This window comes from Pezoporus occidentalis, unplaced genomic scaffold (assembly GCF_034315485.1).
Source record: "Pezoporus occidentalis ecotype Australia unplaced genomic scaffold, CSIRO_AGI_Poc_V1 ctg117, whole genome shotgun sequence".
In the NCBI taxonomy this organism is placed as follows: domain Eukaryota; kingdom Metazoa; phylum Chordata; class Aves; order Psittaciformes; family Psittacidae; genus Pezoporus; species Pezoporus occidentalis.
Genome location: NW_026912961.1, coordinates 5,041,665 through 5,061,319, shown reverse-complemented (window position 1 = coordinate 5,061,319; position 19,655 = coordinate 5,041,665). Strand labels below are relative to the sequence as shown.

The window sequence follows — 19,655 nt, the reverse complement described above, 5'->3', positions numbered from 1 at the left end:
GGGCTTTTTTTTTAATTAAAACAGCCAGTCAAATTCTTCTTTGAGAGTGAGTCCAAGTCAGTGAACCACCTTACACATCTGAATTCTTCTCAGGCCATTGGATGTCACCCTGAATATGCACAGGGCTCTGCCATCTGTCTGGCTCAGTCCACTGTTCACATGTTTGTCACGTTGTGGTGGCCTCTCTGTTTCCCCTCACTAGGCAATGGTCAATAAATAAATTCCTCCAGGCAGCCACTTCACACGCTCTCCAGCTGCCAGGGGCACTTGTCATCGCAGATGATCAGACAGGCCCCAGATATTTCTGTTTGTTTGCTTTTTTTTCCAAGATGACTTCAGAAGTGAAAGTTTTGGCATATTTCAGCACTTACTGTAATGTCATTCCAGTGAATATTTAGTAATAACCTCAGGCATTCACTTGCAAGGGTATTTATAAGATTATATTTGATCTATATAAGACAAATTTATCAAGATAGAAATAGCACTTGAGATATAAACTGGTCATTATCAATCTGACCCTGCCAGTTCATGACACTGTTTCCTACAGGATATCCCCACTGACTCCAGTTTTGCTGCCAAAGTAAGTAAAAGCTTACTTGCTTTCCAAAGTATTAGAGTTTACAGGCCCTTATTATTTTTTTTATTATTATTATTTGGTTTTCCCTACTGGATTATTGTCTATTAGGCCTCTTTCTAGTTACTTTACATCCTAAATAGTTTAAGGTTATCACCCAGATGTTAATGAACTTTAGACAGATCCATAAGAGACCATTTAGAGTAATTTACCTTTGCGCACTTGGGCTGCCAAATCTCACTGGGCACTTAAAACTACCCACATGGCACAGTTCCCTTGCAAATGTGCACCCTGATTTATTGTTCACAATGTAATCAAAGAACCCCAAAAGGCCTAGCAGATCCATCCCAACATCCTCCCAGCTGGCTATTAGTACCCAACAGTGATCCCAGATGGATGAGCAGGGAAGAATTAAGTGCAAAATGAGCACATGAAGACACTCGCCCCATGCCCTCCCAGCCCCTGCTGCCATTTTTCAGTGTGCAGGACTGCCTGAGGTGGTTTTCGTATTGGCTGTAACAGCAGATGAGCAGCATGTATTTATCCTGAATAAAAAGCAACCACGCCAAAAATAAACCCTGCAGAAACAAATTTGCTCTACCATCTACTAAGCTTTGTGTGGTCTTTCTAAAAACAGTCCAGTTTTTCTGAGAAAGCCTTTTAGTGCTGTGTGTGCCATAAAGTGTAGTTCAGAAGTTATTTGAGACAAAGCAAATGCTGGAACACTTGAAGGTGCAACCAAGGTTTAAACAGAGTCAATGAACACATTCAGTACTGGTCCCAGTACATTTTCTGCATGTTTACAGTTTCCCCAGGAACACTGAATTCTCTGCTGGAGTATTTTCTGCAAACACGCAGCCTATAGGGGGGAATTGGCATCAGGAGCTCACTCTGTGTGCATGCAAGTGCTCCCATACACTGCTCTCTGCACTTGACAGTGCTGGCTGAAACCTTTGCGTGCCTGGCTAGTCACTGGCAGTGACTCACTGCTTTTCTGGTGTCAAGAAACTTGTCCTAGCAGCTGATCCCACCAGTTTTGCCTGTTACCCTGCAGAGACAGGAACTTGTGCTGCCTGCCCACAGAGAAAGCTCACTGTTTACAGAATAAACTTGCAGTTGTACTCCCCAAGATGTATCAATGAACATCTCTGGGATTACAGAGGCAATTAACTCCTTATTACATGTTAACAAGTGATTAGGCTGGCTCCATAACCTTTATTGTAGGTTCAAATATCACACATATGCTGCCATTCTCTTAGAAGTGAAAGTATAGGATTGTCTTTTGCAGCCTCTCTCCAAGCTATAAACCAAACAACATTGACAGCTGCACTGGAAGTCATACACAAGACACATTTGCCATGGAATGTGTTATCAGCGCAGCATTCTGACATGGTCCTCAGCCTCTCCCCTTAATGTGGAGCAGGAGAAAGACCCATTTCCACAGCACAGAGAGGTTGAAAATCCCAGAGCTGCTGTTCCTCCTCCCCACCTCAAAAGCTGACATTAAACTAGGCCAGAAGAATAGATGCTTGCCAAGTTTCATCTTGGAAAACAAGGGAAATATTTATGACCGTTGGGGAAAAAAAAAGACAACTTTTCAATGTGTGATACTGAAATAACCCAAAGTACTGAGCCAGTATTCCTGTAACCGCAGGTGCTCTGAGGGAGGAAAACACAAGGTCTCACACACCAGCCGTCAAAAGTCTGGTCTCTGACACTACCAAGAAGCTGATTCAAGCTGATGTAGTATACAGTAATCATCTAAGGATAAAAATATTCACATTCATAATTTAGCAAAAAAGTAAATTCACAAGATCTCTGCAACCAAAACTTCGCTATTTGGTTTGGGTTTTTTTCACTTTTAAAAAGGAAAATTATAATGATGGGTGTGTGTCAATATAGTACACCATGCAAACAGGTAACTACATTTTCTGCAAATTTTTAAGAATCAAAAAAAAATCAATGTGTTTTTGAGCAAGGGATACAAGCATGTAACACAAGGAAAGCAACCAATGAGATATTCATATGCATGGTTGTTTCCTTTCTTTTAAAAGTGCTCTATTTCCTTTTCTACAGGAATTTATCCCCCCCCCCCCCCCCCCCGGCTTTTTAGAAATCCTTTTTAAAAGAAAAATCAAAGTCTGCTATATCTTTTATATTTACACATAAAGGAATTGTTTCTTTGTTATGCTTCTGACTCTTGAGGCAAAGTATAGAGTATTAAAGTCAGGAAACTGGCCTCAAGAAATGCCCGTGGTTGTTCTTGCAACCCTCCGGGGAGGAACGTGGCTCTGCTTCCCTGCTGTTCTCAGACTCATGAGCCAAGCTGTTTCAGGAGAATATACACTGAGTCCAGGAGGGGAAGCATACAACAAATGTCACACCTGCTTTCTTCCTCTACATCTCTGTGCCACATGAAGACCAGTCAGGAGAAAATTAAACCCGCAGAGCCTTACCGAAAACTGATCTAACTGAGTGGCTCAACCTCTGGTTAGCTACTTAATGGGAGAATAAACCTGTAGTTACTTTTGTGTCTCCTTCCATAAGTAATTTAGTATTATGCAAAGACTTAACTTCTGCATCAGCTGCAGAAGTGGAAAACAAACGGTACCAACTGAAAACTTTGTTTAATCATGGCCCGAGGAATTGCCAGTGGATCACTGGAAAGAAACTCAAAGCACAAGCTACCTTTTATATTAAGCAAGCCCTGTGGCTGCCACCAGATAATGCAAAATAACTATACAGCAAAGAAGCCTGCAGACAGGCAAATCAGTGACAGGCAGACGGCTGGCAGCTGCCAAAACCCGCTGCACCTTTGTGTAGACCTCTTGGCATTTAACAGTTGCTCTTTGGCATGGAGGAAATGTGTCACAAGAAGCATCAAGTAACTTCATTTAGACAGGAAAGGAGTCCTCTGTTGCAGGATGTGAGGCAGACATTGCCATTCCCTACTGAGTAATTTTCATGGTTAAAACTGATGAAGACATTCCCCACCAAGCACTCACCTACAGAACACAGTGTGCAGTCTTGCTATAGCTGGTGTGACCAGCACAATGCATAAATACAGTGTCTTCTGTCAGGCTCATTGCGTTCTTTACCCCTCTGCTAAATCTCCAGGACATCCAAAATCCCTAACATCAACATTTCCTCCTGGGAACATTTTATATCCTTTCCTTTCAGGGAAAAAGTGTACATAGACATTTGACAGGACAATGAAATTGTTTAGCAAGTCTTTCTCATTGAAAAGCGACTGTGGGCCACTTTTTAAAGATACTTGCCCTTCTTGTGGGACTTCCTGGTTGTATCAAAACAAACGAGTTAAACCAAACTAGTCATACTTTGAGAGTGGCTGGTTAACATCATTTACTTCTGCAGCAGCAGCAATGATGGAGATTCCCATTGTAGCATCACAGCATGAATTTTCAAATAAAATCACACCTCACCTTTTTGAATGCCCTTCCACAACAGCTCAGACTTAAGTGCTAGAATTTAGCCTCAGGGAGACCTTTTAATAAACATTAACTGTAAAGGAGAAGCATACTTTCTACTCCAGGAGAGCTGAAACTTTACTTTTAGTTTGCCTACATGGTCATACTGTGTATTAGTACAATGTTGCCATAGAATCACAACATACGGAAAACCGGGCAACAGATCATGCGAACAGACGTAATCATAATAATGTAGTGTGTAAACAAACAGAAAATTCCACTGCAACCAAATTACATATACTACAAATATACTACGACAGGTCTGTACTCATCAAATAGACCTGTTGCAGTAATTTCTGTGCCACTATGAAAGAAACTTGGTAGCATAGCTGAACATAAAAATGAGGTTCAATAAATTTCAAGGCCTGCACAAGATGAGTCAGGTATTAATTATTACATTAAAAAATAGCAGTCATTTGTTAACCTCAGGAAATTCTCAGATACTGGGAACAATCTTTGATGCAGAGAAATATGGATTCAATAGGTGGACTACTTGATGGATAAAAAAATGGCTGGATGGCCACATCCAAAGACTTATAATTGAAAGCTCAATGTCCTAATGGAAACCAGTAGAGTGGCGTCCCTCAAGGGTCCATACCGGGATCAATACTGGTTAATATCTTCATGAGTGACATAGACAGAGGGACTGAGTGCACCTTCAGCAAGTCTGCGGATGACACCAAGCTGAGTGGTGTGGCATTAATTTGCTTGAGGGAAAGGAAGCCATCTAGACAGACCTTAGCACACTCAGGGACTGCTCCCGTGTGAACCTCATTAAGTTCAACAAGGCCAAGTGTGAGGTCCTGCACCCAAGCTGGGGCAATCCCCAGTATCAATGCAGAATGGGGGGTTGCTGGATGATTGGATCAAGAGCAGCCCTGCAAAGAAGGACTTGGGAAGGTACTGGTGGAGGAAAAGTCACACATGAGCCCACAGTGTGCGCTCACACCCCAGAAAGCCCAGAAAGCTGAAGTTCCCAGAACATGGAAGACGTAGACCTGTTGGAGTGGATCCAGAGGAGCGCCCCAAAGATGATCAGAGGGCTGGAGCACCTCTCCTACGAAGACAGACTGAGAGAGTTGGGCTTGTTCAGCCTGAAGAAGAGAAGGTCCCAGAGCAACGTTACTGCAGCTTTTCAATACATAAAAGGATTCATCCTCCCTCACAGGTTATTGCTCTTTGGTTATGGGTGCTTGCAGACATGTTGCTGACACAAGGCTGTTACTATCAGCTACAGGTGATGGGCAGCAGAAACAGCTGGGATAGAGGCCTCAGGATTTAATAATTTTTATAATTCTTGTGGCTTTCTGGGAAAATTTTAAGATTTGTTGTTTGACAATTCATCTTCATAAAATGCTGGAAAAGCTAAGGTGGTTAAAAAGCAGAGCCATAACTTCAGGTTAAGTATAAAAATTCCATGGTGCATATCAATTCCTTCTTGACCTGGACTCCTTCAGCACCCCTCTCTCAAGAGATTCACTGTGATCTAATGCCTTCATGACTTGAGACAATCTCTGTCACTCTAGACTCACCCATGCCCATGCAGCTCTGTAGCTCAATGGGTAATAGGAGTAATAATGGAAACCCTGCAGCAGATTTCCTGTGCACATCCTGCAGCCTCCTCAGCAACATGTCAGAAGAGTAACCATCGAAATGTACAGACCCACTGTGCAGGTACAGTGCAAACATCTCCCTCCAAAAGATCTTAGAGGTTGCCTTCTTCTAACGGGTCAGAGCAATGCGTTACTATGAAGACCCTTCAGACTGTCACCCTTCCTCTCAGGGAGTTTACTGCAGTATGATACCTGTCATACACACTGAAGAAACTAGAAATTAGAAACCAAACTGAAAAAGGCCTCAAAGAGGGAGGTTCAGCCAGTGCAGATGTCCAGCAGGCAACAATTTAATTTTCCAGCAAGTTTCAAAATGAAGTTTGTTGGTTTTTTTTTTCCTCTCCTTCTACAGAATCATTTGAACATTTTCAAACCATGGACTTATTCTGAAACTTCTACTGCTCAGGGTTTCGCCTAGAGCTCTTCCTTTCTTCTCACTTTCTCTCTTCAGTAGCAAACAGAGATACCTCAACTGACAAGTGGGTGCCACATGCAATCTTGCAGTAAGTAGCTAGGTCATTTCTTTTAAAAATAGTGGACTAACTTGCAGGTTGAGTAAAGGCATAGCAGTGAAGTCCCTTTCTAAGTGCAGAATTAACAAAAACCACAGAACGGCATATCAAAAAGAAACAGCACAAAAGCTAAGTGACAATGGAAAGGGTAGCTAACAGAAAAAGATCTAGATGACCCAGCACAGGAAAAGATTGGAGTCTTCTGCTAGTAAGGCATGACTGATCATGTAACTCTGTTTTTGGCCAGAACACCCACCAGCTGTAAAGTCTTCTCCAAATTCATGAGTGCTTTTTTACATAAGAACAAATACAGATTACAGCTCTTTGGTTTCTACCTACATGTGGTAATCAAACTACACATACCACTCATCTTATTTCCATATGTGACAACTTCACTGTACAAAGTTCTCTCATTTTTTTCAAACAAACTACAGTTAGTGCCCTAATAACTCTCCAGTTTGACACTTTCAGTTTAAAATAGATACTGGAAGAGGCTATATTTAGAGAGCAATCTGGTGTTGGTATAAATCTTCTCATGTTTCCACTTAAGCACACAAGAATATTCTTGGCCAGGAAAGAAATCCCTCTGCAAAAGGCCTTGCAAGAATTAAACTGCAAAGCAACGGCTATATAGGAACTAGTAAAAAATCATGTGTTTGAACTCCTCCTGCTTGTAATAACTAAACTTCAACTAATCTTATACAAAGCAACATCTTAGATTAGCATTGCCTAACTGTATGTATACATATTTGAAATTCTGCAGCTCACACTGCTTGAAATGCTGTAAGCAACAGCTTAAAATTAAGCATTCATAAAGCTACATGTAAGTTTTCTAGGATATACATGAAGCTGTTTACTACTGGTTTGCTGTCAGTACTTTGAAGCTGAATCTGTAACTGCAGATGTAGATGCTAAGCAAACCAGTATACTGACACAGACTTTGTCCTGGATACTGACAGATTTTATCATTATTTGTCCCTGGACCTTATCATATCTCCAAGGCATATATCCAAGGGACAAAAAAATAAGTCAGATAAATCCGGTTTTCTTAAACATATTTGTTTTTGCCATATTGGGCACACTTTAAAAATCTGGGTACCAGGATGCTTGTATTTACAGTTTTCATTACATTTCTAGCACTTAAGGTAGCCTCTACTTCATTTTACAAGAACTTAGGAATTTAAACTAGCACAAATTAGTTTACATTCATGAAAACCATAACCATTTATCTCCTGATTACTGGGAAGGCTCCAAATTTGTTTGCAGCCATAGGAGTATACTGCTTAAGTAACGGCTCAAAGCATGAGCAGTACTAAAAGCTCATTTTTTTGCTGCCTGTATTGAGTCAATTTTCTACTGAACACTTAAGGAAGGCACCAAACTGTAGGGCTCTGTAATGTAAAATTACTCACTGTATAGGCAAGATATAAAAACAATGGCATTATCCCAGCTCTGCTACAGATTCTTACTGTTGCTCTGTCATAACCATACATGACAAAATTGGCTATCACCTTACACTTGGGTACTCAGATATGATTTTCATGGGATAAAAAAGGTCTCAGTAATATTGTGAAGCATAGCATGATACACAGAAATGTGTCTTCAAGTACCTTGTCTTGCAGTTCTAGCCCCTACTTAGAGCTTATAAATTTTTGTGACTGCTTGCCACAAGAGTTTACACCTTTAAAGTAAAGAATACACTTCTCTGGCACCTGGCACATGGGGAAGGAGAGAAGAAGGGATCTGCAAAAAGCTGACAACCGTAATAAATACTGATAATGAACTGTAGGTCATCTTGGGGACATATGGCTTGGGAGAATTAAGGCCTTTATTTCCCAAACAGATGCAAAGCAGACAGTGTAGACATCTACGTCTGTTTCATCACTTGCCTGAACTTATTCTGATGAGCTGAGAGCAACTCAAGAGTCTACACTCTGCCTCCCTGCTGACTCCACTAAACAGTAATGCCAATTACTGTCAACTCTGTCGTATGGCCTTAAATGAACTCAAGTCACTTTGGCTAAACAGCCAAAGTGAGATGGTACTTTCAGTCAAGGATGTTCATTTGCAGAATGGTCTGCCAAGAGTGATTAGATGGAGCAGAACTGCCTTGCTAAAGCCTCTTCAGGATAACAACTATGTGTAAAACAGCACACACCAAAGACAGTAAGTCTTCAAACGTGAATTACTAAAAAAAAGTAGGAAATGATGAGCAGACCCCTTTGCAAAATGCATTAGAGTGCGCTGCACCTTAACTTACCCGTTTCCTATGAAACCTTGCAGCCATGAGCATTAGAAAATTTTAGCTATATGATAATGAAGCCCCAAAAATACCAGTAAGGAACAAGCTCTTCATATCCCATTAACAACAATTCAGAGATCCTTCACCTAACAGGACCTACAACAAACTATCATGTCTTCTCTTAAATGAGTATGCAGCGATTTCAATATATACATACACATAAATGGATTCAGATATACACATACATGTCAATATTCTCTTTAATTCTTACGGTACAAAGTACCAGAAATTCTTATGTTCTCCATTGTGGGTGGAGGTCTGTCTGAAAGGCCACTGCAGTGGGGCTTTTGTTAGCTTTCAGTCAAAAAATTATGAAGTTACCACAGAATCACAGACTGGTTGAGGTTGAAAGGGAACTCTGGAGGTTGTCTGGTTCAAGAGCCACCTAGAGCAGAGACACCTAGAGCCAGTTGCCCAGGACCATGTCCAAATGGCTTTTGAGTATCTCCAAGGATGGAAATTGCACTATCTTCCAGCCACCCTCACAGTGAAAGTGTTTCCTGATGTTCAGAGGGAGCCTTCTATATTTCAGTCCATGCCTGTTGCCTCCAGTTTTGTTATGGGGTACCACTGAAAAGAGCCTGGCTGTGTCCTCTTTGAACCTTCAAAGAATCTTCAAGAACCTTCAGGTATTTATATTTATTTATACAAAATCACCCTTGAGCCTTCTTTTCTCCGAGCTGAACAGTCCCAGCTCTATGACTTTCCTCATAGGAGAGATGCTCCAGTTTCTTCACCACCTTCATGACCCTTCATTGAGCTCTCTCCAGTACGTCTGTACCTTTCTAATCCTGTGGAGGCCAGAACTGGAAACAATATTCCAGACAGGATTTCTGCAGTCCTGAACAGCTGGGAAGGATCACCTCACTTGACCTCCTGGCAACACTCCTCCTAATGAAGCCCAGGACGTCATTAGTTGCCTTTGCCGCAAAGGCACATTTCTGGCCCACATTCAACTTTGTATCCACCAGGACCTGCAGGTCCTTTTCTGCCAAGCTGCTTTCTGACTAGGCAGCCCCCAGCATATGTTCTGTCACAGGGTTGCTCCTCCCCAGGTGCACTTCTCCTTGTTGAACTTCATGAGGTTTCCGACAGCCCATTCCTCCAGCCTGTTGAGGTACCACTGGAAGAAAGCATGTCCCTCCATTCACCAATCACTCCTCTCAGTTTTGTGTCATCATCACATTTCCCAATGGTATACTCTACCCTATCATCCAGACCATTAATAAGGATGTTGAACAGGATAGAACCCAGTATTGACCCCTGGAATAAACCAGTAGTGACTGGCCTCCAATCAGGCATCTATCCAGTAATCACCACCCTTTGGGCTGGGCCCAAACATTCAACCAGTTTTCAGTCTTCATCAGCTTCTCTATGAGGTTCTTAAACATATAAAAAGTCAAACAAAAAAAAAAACAAACCAGTACTTCCAGGTATGTGAAATGTATATAGGCGCAAAAAGTATTGAAAAAGTTTCAAGTTAGGACTGGAAGCCCTCTTCCCTTCTTCTTCAGCTTCTTCTCATTGCTTACAACGCTACAGCCTCAGCAGCTGTTTCCAGTTACTTCTCTAGGAAGGAAAGCATAGGCTTCCTATTTCTAAACTGATCTTGGCTAAGGTGCCTTTATACAACAAAGAGACAAATTATTTTTTTTCCCTTTGAAAACATTTTTGAAGTATGCTTTTCAGCATTTCTACTGAAATCTGGAGAATTACTTCCTTTGATGAGTTTAGTCAGTCAACAAACCATAGCATTGACTAACACTATTGCACACGGTGGCAGCAGATAAAAAAATCTCAGAAGCTAATATAATGGGAAAACTACAGAACAAGAGGGAACACACACAACTAGTTCCAACTGGTTTTAGCTATTTTTTTTCAATAAGCTTTCAAAGATTTCCACTTGATAGCACCCTATATAATCAGACTATTAGTGTATTTTCAGGCTGATAGTATTACAACTCTGAACAGTCTGTACCATATACAAGGTCTTTTTTATTAGTAGAAATGTTTCTTAAATGTTTGTGGTCACCCTTCAGCACAAGTACAAGCTTACCTTTCCTCACTACAGATCCTGACCCACATTAGAAATTGACCAAAATTTATACTGAAAATTGACAGTGCTGAAAATAACTATGTAGTGTAACACATGACCCCCACAGTGATCACAAAGAACTGCCCGTTACCAGTTTTACTGATATAAAAACTTACTCCATGCAGGCACCCTGAAATTCCTAAAAAGAAACTTTAGGTCAATTCATTGAAATTTTTATTTTTTTAAGAAAATTGAAAACATTTCTAGCTGTTTTCAGCAAGTGATTTTGCATGTTTGTACTTGTTTTCATCAAATTTCAACAATATTTGCAAGGTCAGTATCCATCCTGTTTATAACAGAAGCTGAAAACACACTATTCAACTTCCTATTAATGGAGAAGATAACCATACAAATCTAGACTGATTTCCTAATCCTGGGCCCTATCCATCTCCATCAGAGCCAGCTGTAACAGCTGTGATCTCAGCCAGGAAGCTGTATCTCACCCTCCAGCATCTGTCTGAGACGTGCTCACATACCTACAGCCTTTCAAGGAAACTGAGGGTATAGCCACCTTGCACACGTGTGCAAGCTGCAGTGGTGTGACTGCAGTCTATCTGGGTAGGCTGTGCTACCAGTATGCGCTGTTGCATTACGAATTAAAGCTAGCCCAGGTTGTGTCTAAATGAGCTGAAGGTTCATACTGAGTAGCTGCTACACAGGTGCACAGATGTTTTTCCTGTAAACATGCAGCATTTTGAAACATGAAGCTGCAGGTCAGTTTTTAGTAAGTGTGGTTTACAGTGCTGTGTCAGTGGCAGAGAATTGTACAAGTTGCTCCACCCTACTCATGAGTTAGAAACCTGTTATGTGGAGGGAATCAGTTTTTACCTGGGGTTACATACAAATGGTTTGTTTGACTGAGGTTATTTGGCCTCCATCACAACTTCCAAAAACTGTTTTGCTATCCTACAGGTTGGTTTCTTTTTCCCCAGATTCTAACGGTAAATTACTTATTTTCAGTTGTTTTCATGCAAAACAAAGCCCAGACTGTTGTTGGGAGTTGCAGGTATATTCAGTAATCGCTAATTTTATGTTTATCCTTCCTCATGGCCAGCCACCACAGCTCAGCATAAAATGCACTAAAATGGCTTGTTGACTCTCTAAGCACTGAATCATTAACATCTGTATGTGAAAATACACTTCAGAAAACATTACTATGCTGTGGAAGAGAGGAATGCTTTGAAACTCATCTCTCATGCAGTGACTCACTGATAACAATTTAGGTTTAGTTTGCTCTCCTACTGCAAATGGAAAGCCATATTGAAATATTGAAAGTGTCACGCACAGGCAGGTGCTGCTGAAGCCCTCCATGAACATAAAGAGCTCTCAGCCATCTTTTTTTGCACAAGACACGCCTCTGACAATGATCAGAAAGTATGCTAATACCTGTAATTCGGGCATAGTTCCACAAAAACACTGTTGTCCAGAGGCCTACAATAGAAGATAATACCTGGGCAAGCAAAATGTCTGGTTTCCTGCTGGTGTCAGCAAGACAATGGATAGGCTGTGGCAAGGCCTGTTAAGCTGCTGGTGACAAGCTGAACAAGAAAATAGCAAGAAGAAATGAGTTGCTAAAACAAGAGTAGTGGCTGAGTAGTCAAAGAGGAGTGTACAGGAGAAATGTCACTAAAGAGGTGAAGGAGAAATAAAAGCACAAGGGTCTAAGTGTACCAGAAGTATGTGAGAGTCAGCTCTTTTTTTCCTCCTTGGGAGTGACTAGGAAGAAGAGTTGTCACTCTAACTGCAATTATTTTGGCCAGGAAGACAAACATTTTAAGTATAACTCAAAGCAAAACAGACTGTGTTCCAGTTCTAACAGCTTCTCCACTCTATCACATGGCATTTAGAGCAGAGATACCCAGGTTACAAGTCTGGAAGACCCAAACCAATAAATTCCCGTAGCAGGGTGGATTTATTAGCTGAAAACCTTGCCAGCAAGCAAGCATTGTGGAATGCCAGCTTGGTTCGGTTCCAGCTAGGTACAAGCTGGTGCAAGTCTCCCTCAATTACCCTCTACTTTGCTCCCTATTACAGTTATCACATGTGAACATGTGAGACCACTCGTCTAACCTTAGGGTTGTACAAAGCCAGCAGTGTTACACCTTTTTAATATTTTCAAATTGCTTCCTTGCCTATGTACAGGAAAGTACTGCAGCGAGCTGGAAAAAAACATGAGACTACAGACGTCCCAGTCTACCTGTTTGTAATTGAGCACAATGCAGAACACATCAGATATAAATCGTGCTTGCTGTGCAACAAAAGCTAGCGTCACCAGTGGTTACCTGTTTCATTAACTTTGCATATTACAACTGAATGATGTTGCATTCCAAACAAGAGCGATTAAGTCAAAGGAGGTCAGTTTTAAGTCATATAGCACAGCTGTAAATACAAGCTATTTAAATGCTATGCAGGGAGTGTTTAGATTTGAGATTCCTTATGCTGCTGCTCTCATGCCTGACTTATCTGATGCCCTGGGATGGCTGTCCTTGCCTCTTGACATTATTTTCCATCTTAAAGTGTAGTTGAAGTGTAGGTATATGATAAGTATGTCCCGAAGGACAAGTTTGGTTTCCTGACGCTGTTGTTAGTGATGTTGCTTGCTTACTCACTTACCATAAACTGTTCCCTGGTGGATGCCCATTTTGAGTGTATCACAGAAACAGACTTGGACTAATGCAGCAAAAAGTAGACATGTTTAAGGGAAAAGAAAATAAGGCTATTTTTATATATATATATCACAATTTACTACATCACTCTTCTGAATGAAACCTATCTCTTTTTAAAGGGTATTCTCCTTTGGAATACTGCAGAAAGAGAAAACATTATTAAACAACTCTGAAATGCACTCAATTAAAATATATCCATTTGAAGTAATACACACTCCCAAAATTTTAGAAGGAAAGGAACAGACACAAAACTATACATTTAGAGCTCTCTATGATCATATGAGAACCAGATGCACACGGCAGTATCCACTACCAGTTACAGCTTTAGCAGTTGAGTGCCACCTAGCTCATTATAGAATGTCAATATCAAAAGTCACTCAAGAACACCCCACAGAAGAGTCAAGATGATAAGGAGACAACCGTACAAAATCTGTTGCTCCTACTACTAAAATAGCCCCAAGTCCAGGGCAACCAGCAATGCATGGGAACATTTAACTATGATCACTTGTGTTTTGAAGCACATTGCTAGTATGAAAAAACTACCTTCCTCATGGCTTGTAGTGGTTGTAGACAAATTTATCACCTTATGTTTAAATCCAGGCAAGCAGATGCAGCACAGCAAAATCTATTAATGCAAGTTCAAGCTGAAAGCCCAAATGCACATTATTTGTAGTTCTGTAAAACTGGTTTTGTTAAAATGAGGGAAAATTGAGAACAAAACATGCCCATAGATACAGGAACACCAAATGCTGTACAGATATTCTTGGCAAAAAACATTGTCCAGAGTCACAGAAAAGACATGGCATAGTTATTGTGTCTAATGAAACTTGTCTGTATAATGCTAGGAGCTGGGTCTGTGCTGGAGGGGGCTGGGAGGAAAGCAAAAAATGCCAAAATCCAACCCTGCAGAATGGCTGCAGCAGGTATAAGGCTGTGTTTCCTATTGACGCTTCAAGTGAGTCTACATGGCTTCACTTTTTACTCTACTCAGGATTTCTTCCTATTAGGTACAGCATCTTCATTTGTTTTACACTTACAAAGCACATGTGTTCTCTGAAATAAATGCACGATTTGCTTAAACAAAGTCTCAAGAGTATTTGATGAAATACTATCATACAAAGTTTGACAGTAAGTGTTAGAATGAAGCAGGTCTTCCCCTTGCAATACATACACTGCTTACACAGAAGTAAATTCCTGTGGAAACCACCTGCTATGCACCTGCAAAGCTTTATGCTCCAATGCAACTGGACATGAACTCATGTGAAATATACCTGTAGGTGTTAGTGGTAAGCAGCATGGTATTCGAGCTTCTCAGCTATCTCTAAATAACACAGTAATGATGGATATAGAACTGGTTTCTGAATTTCTCATCTATTAGTTGGGTCCAAGCAGTCTGATCTTTGTCTTACATTCTGTATCTGGATTTGTAAAAATAAATCATCTGTTCAGAGGTGTAATGGAAGCAGAATATTTATGGGAGCATGGCTACACCTCTGAAGTTAAAATGGACCACTGACACCTTGGTTTATGTGTACAAGCAAATCACTTCAAGCTTGCAGATTGTATCACTGGTTCACTGATCACACACAAATTTATCTGTTGCTCATCAGATTTCAGAACCAGGATTACGTGATGATGCCCTTTTCCTGAGCAACAACATTACTGTGTTTCTTGTGTAGCTGGTATCCTACAATCACCCACTTCATGAAGCACATCATGTTTGCATGGGATTTCCCAAATTACACCAAAAGAGAACTGGCACATTAGGAAACATGCTGCCTCCAGTATGATGTTATATTTACCCAACCTGGGCAGTGACCTCAGCTGGGTGTGCTTCTCAGCCATAGGTAAGCTTGCAAGTAATATATATCCTCAGCTGTTTCTATATTTTATATTTTTCTTTGCACAGTGATTGTCTGCTAAAAATCTTTATAATTCTAAAATACAAGCACCGAGTTAGCAAATGACTGACTCAAAAATCTGACAGTTAAAAGAGCACCTTGATGTTAACACTTGAAGGTCCTATTCCTGAATTCAGAGCCATGTAAGAGCTTGAGGCTTACAGAGGGCTTGAGCGAAGCAGAATTTTATGGCAGCACAGGTCCACTAGGTAGGTATCACAGTAAAAGGCCTGAGTTATTTCTTGTGTAGCTATTATCCTACAAACACCCACTTCATTAGGGCCTGATCTGCCAGTCTTGAATGAAGCAGTAAAGAGTGAAATAGCTATCCATTTTAGCACTGACTATTTTGATTTTATTTTCCTTTTGCACTTGATTCAAATGGGCCTTAAAATGCCAGCCAACTATAGGTATAAAAACTTCAGCTAAAAAAAAAATAAAAAATAAATCAAATAAACCAATAATTCCAAAAGTAAATGCCAGAAACCCCTCTTATCCCAGAAATACCAGCATAACTAAGAGAAGCCAGAGACATTTAAAAAAACAGTTGAACCTTAGAAACCTACTCATTTAAGTGTGAATGCATAGCTGTAAACAAAAGCAGAATTTAACTTCACACTTCCTTTCTGTTTCTGTCCCTTCAGAAGATACTGGCTTCTTTGGCAACTGGGCAAAAAACTTTCAAGTATGGAGTGGAAATTTCTGGGCAGGATTTTAGTTATATTTACATCATCATGATAGTTTGGCACAAGACCACACTATGGAGCGATTTGAAAGAGGAAAGAACTTGCACTGCAAGTCAGATAATCCCTATAAGAGATTTGCTGTATATAACTCTATATTACAAGTAGTATCTTAAAACTATAAAACAATTCTGAAGCCACACAAGGAGAAGTGCAACAATTCATAGCTAAGCTGCCACTCCCATCCTCAACTTCCTCTGTTGCCACAGTACATTACCACATGTACATACACTGACTTGCAAATACCAGGGCTCAGTGCTGCCAAATGGAGGACTGTTTTACAAGATAAAAGAGTAAAAGAGCATCGAAGGAAGACTAGTTTTGCACAGCTGCTACATAGACTTGGATTAACTATTTTCAACTAGATTTTGTGATGATTCCATGAATATATTTTTGAAGAGGCTAATCCCTTGTGTGCCAAATGTTTGCACAGAACAACTTACTATCATTAAATTAGACTGAAGAAAAAAGGTTCATAATGGAAATGCAGACAGAACTATGCCTATTAAGAGAGCTGGTATACCACATATGCTCCCAGAGTATAACAGTTCAGTTGTATATCTCTGAAAAACAAGATGACAGAAGCTATCTAGCCACTGGTATGCTTATGCTCACATAGAAAAGTCAAACAACAACTGAAATAGGGCTCTGTGAGCCACATAAAAGTAGACCAGCTAGTGCTGATCCAAATCTCTGGTCAAATTTCCCTGATTCTTGAAACACAGCAGCATGGATATGCACAACATGAGGCACATCCATTTCTGCAGGTACTCCTCTCAGCATCTCACAGTCCCTTGGAGCTGAATCAATACTACTACCACCCGGCTCCCTGTTAATCACAAGGAGGACGCATGGTTTCCCAGATAGGTGGCTTAAGAGGGCATGATGTTAACAGGCCCATCTATGAAAGCTGAGATTTCTAAATCTACTAAATTTTACTAGATTTACAAGAGTACACCTTCAAAAAATACAGGAAAATCTATGTGTACTTAAATAACAAAAACGAAGAGAAAAAGCGATTATTTTACTCATTACATCCTCACAGCCTCTTCTAATTCAGTGTTCTGAGTCATTCGCAAACCCTAATGATTAACCTAAGAATAAACAATTAAGGTGAATTACTTTGGTACAAATCTGGATACAAATTAGAAACAAAAGAATTTTAAAAAGCTTCATTACCAATTGAGTAACAAGTGGAATGACAAAACTGGACCAGTCAGTTTTGAACAGGGAACCAATGAGGGGGAATAAGGGGAGTCCATCTCTTTGTATCTGTACTCACCTCTTCATTATTCTTGCCACCTGCTCTAGAGTTTAAAAACTTTGAAAACACATAGTTCCTTTTACTGTGTGAGCACAGCTTTCTTTGTATGAATGACATTGTCACCAACACACTGTAAGCAAGACTATTTGGTGTTTTTTTTTAGCCAAGTTATAATCATGTTGTATTTATTTTTGTTCAGTCTTTGGTTTGCTCCCATTGATTCTGTCAAACCAAGAGCCTACATGAAGAGCTTACCAAGTGAGAGTTACAGTTGCATGGAAGCTCTGTACAGTGACTGGGTTTTGTTCTCTCTTCCAACAGTCTTTGTAAAGTCTAAGAAAAATTACTGAGACACTAATGCTTATCTTTTTCCTATTGAACTATAGCTACCATAAAATAGACAAAAAGTCTTAACTGAACATGTTGTAAAGATACTCTTCACAAAGATTGTCTCCTGCTCTGAGAATGCAGCCGCTTGCTCTGTAGAACTCAAAGTATGTTTAGAAAAACAATAATGCAGCTTCATAGGAATTTGACAGGAAGAGTGTAAGTTACCTACAGCCCATTTGATGAGACACCTTTTCCCAGCATTAAAGAAATAGGAAGGAGGTTTTGGAGGCATTCTGCAGAAGCCTGAGTAGAGACTTGTTCTGGGCCATGGACAGACGGATGCAGATACGGACAGTCGCCTACCCGCAGCAACGGCAGATCAGTTGTCAGGGCACTGTCACCCAGACAAAGGAAACTGCAGACGGGACGGATCAGACGGCCTCAGTTTGCCTGGGATAGCTGAGCAGCGCGGCACCGTGCTCCAGCAGTGCAAACCGGGGAGACGGCACCGACCGGGGGGCGACACTAGCGCCCGTGGGGGAGCTGCGCGAGTGAGGTGGTCTGTACGCCCCAGCGGGGATGTGCGCCCGGGGATCGGCAGCGCTCTTACCTTCCCCATGCAGCGCCCAGGGCAGATGCGCGTAGTCCCACTCGTAGCCGCAGGCACTGTCCTCGAAGCTGCACGACCCGGGAGAGAGCAACGCCGCCCCGGCGAGCTTCAGAGCTGCAACGACAAAGCGAGTCCCGGTCACAGCCCTGCCGCCCTAGGGGCCGCGGGTCGGGAGCCCTCGCCGAGCCCGGAGCAGCGCCCACCCCGTGCCCCAAGCCGCCGTTTACCGTGCGCGGCGAGGAGGAAGAGCCGCAGCATCTTCCGCGCTGGGGGAGCCGGGGCTGGCGCGGTGTGGCGGGCGGGCACGGCGGCCGCGAGCGCGGGGCGCGGCCGCGCCTAACCGGGGCAGGCGGCGGCAGCGATAGCGGGTATGAGCGCGGCCCCTCGGCACCCCGTAGGGGCGCAGGGAGCCGAGCCGCTGCCGCGGGAGGGGAGGGCAGAGGCGGGGAGGACCCGCGGGCACCCCGGGTGGGCCGCTCCTCCCACCCCCGGCGCGGAGCAGGGTCGGGTCGGCTGGAGCTGGAGCGCCATCGAGGATAGGGGACCGCCGCCTCCCCGGGCAACCTGCTTGCAGTGCATCACCCCACACAGCAACTTGCTGTCTTAGGTGTCAGTAGGCTTTCCTGTGTTCCAGCTTGTGCCCACGGCCTGGCTGCCACCGCTGGGCACCACTAAGAAAGCCTGGTGCCTTCTGATGTAATCCACTGCCAGGTGTTTGCACACACCTCAGTAAGGGGCCCACTCGTGCCCACCTGCAGAAGACAAGTGGCTTCACTTTGCACTCACAGAGTTTTTAAAATCCTGAGTAACTTTGATGTAACTACTTCACACACATTACCCTTTCTGAATCCCCTAGGGCTTTTCCCCTTAAATGGACTTAGATACTGCTTCTAGTCAGCTCTGCTAATGGCCCTGGTAATACCTTGCATGATCACTCCAGCCCTTGCCTAGTTCAGGTTTTGCCCATAAAGATTTTTGGCCAACAGTCTTTGTTATGTTTTGGAGGGAAGATAATCCATGTACATAATCTGCCTCTTTAATACATGATTCCCAAATGTGTTTGGTTCAGAAGACATTAGTTTTGTACCTAGAAGAACAGACTCTGTATTCTTATGGGGAAGACATGCTTACTAGCTTTGGGAAACAACAGTGAAAGGTTTATGGAAAGTCTTGTAACCTGCATAAAGTTTTTAACTACGTTTCCCCTCTCTCCACCCTTCTCCTACCAAAGAGTTCCTTGTGCATAAACAGCAGATCCTTACTTTCAGCCAATCCATTCTAGGATGGTTAGAGTAGCACTTACCTTAGAGAAGCCCACCGGCAATTTAAGGTTTGCTTTGCAATTCCTTCAGTTTTCCCCCAGACATACTAATATTGAGATTCCTCATTCATGGGTTTCCAGAGCAACAGTCTCAGGTTTCTTGCTCTGAGAGTAGTTTACACAATATTGTCTGCACAGTTCACCTTCCAAAAATTCCTTGTCCCCTTTTCCACAGGGGCTACTATACTGGCGGTGCCCTGAACTCTGCTCTGTCATTTGCCTGCACTCTTTACAAA

At 42.0% G+C, this 19,655-nt stretch overlaps 1 protein-coding gene across 4 annotated transcripts in view; it reads right to left on the bottom strand.

Moving 5' to 3' along the window:
- The window catches only part of MAMDC2 (MAM domain containing 2), a 58,153-nt gene extending 39,555 nt beyond the window's left edge, over window positions 1-18,598 (bottom strand). For 2 of the 4 annotated variants that reach the window (XM_062641052.1, XM_062641060.1), the window contains exons 1-2: window positions 18,326-18,598; window positions 18,099-18,212 (exon numbers count right to left, since the gene is read on the bottom strand). In XM_062641052.1, coding sequence (XP_062497036.1) covers window positions 18,099-18,212; window positions 18,326-18,356 — 145 coding nt within the window. In that variant the 5' untranslated portion in view covers window positions 18,357-18,598. The remainder of the gene's footprint in view (window positions 1-18,098; window positions 18,213-18,325) is intronic. The other 2 variants (XM_062641068.1, XM_062641043.1) reach the window with 2 other exon arrangements.
- Window positions 18,599-19,655: the final 1,057 nt, after the last annotated feature.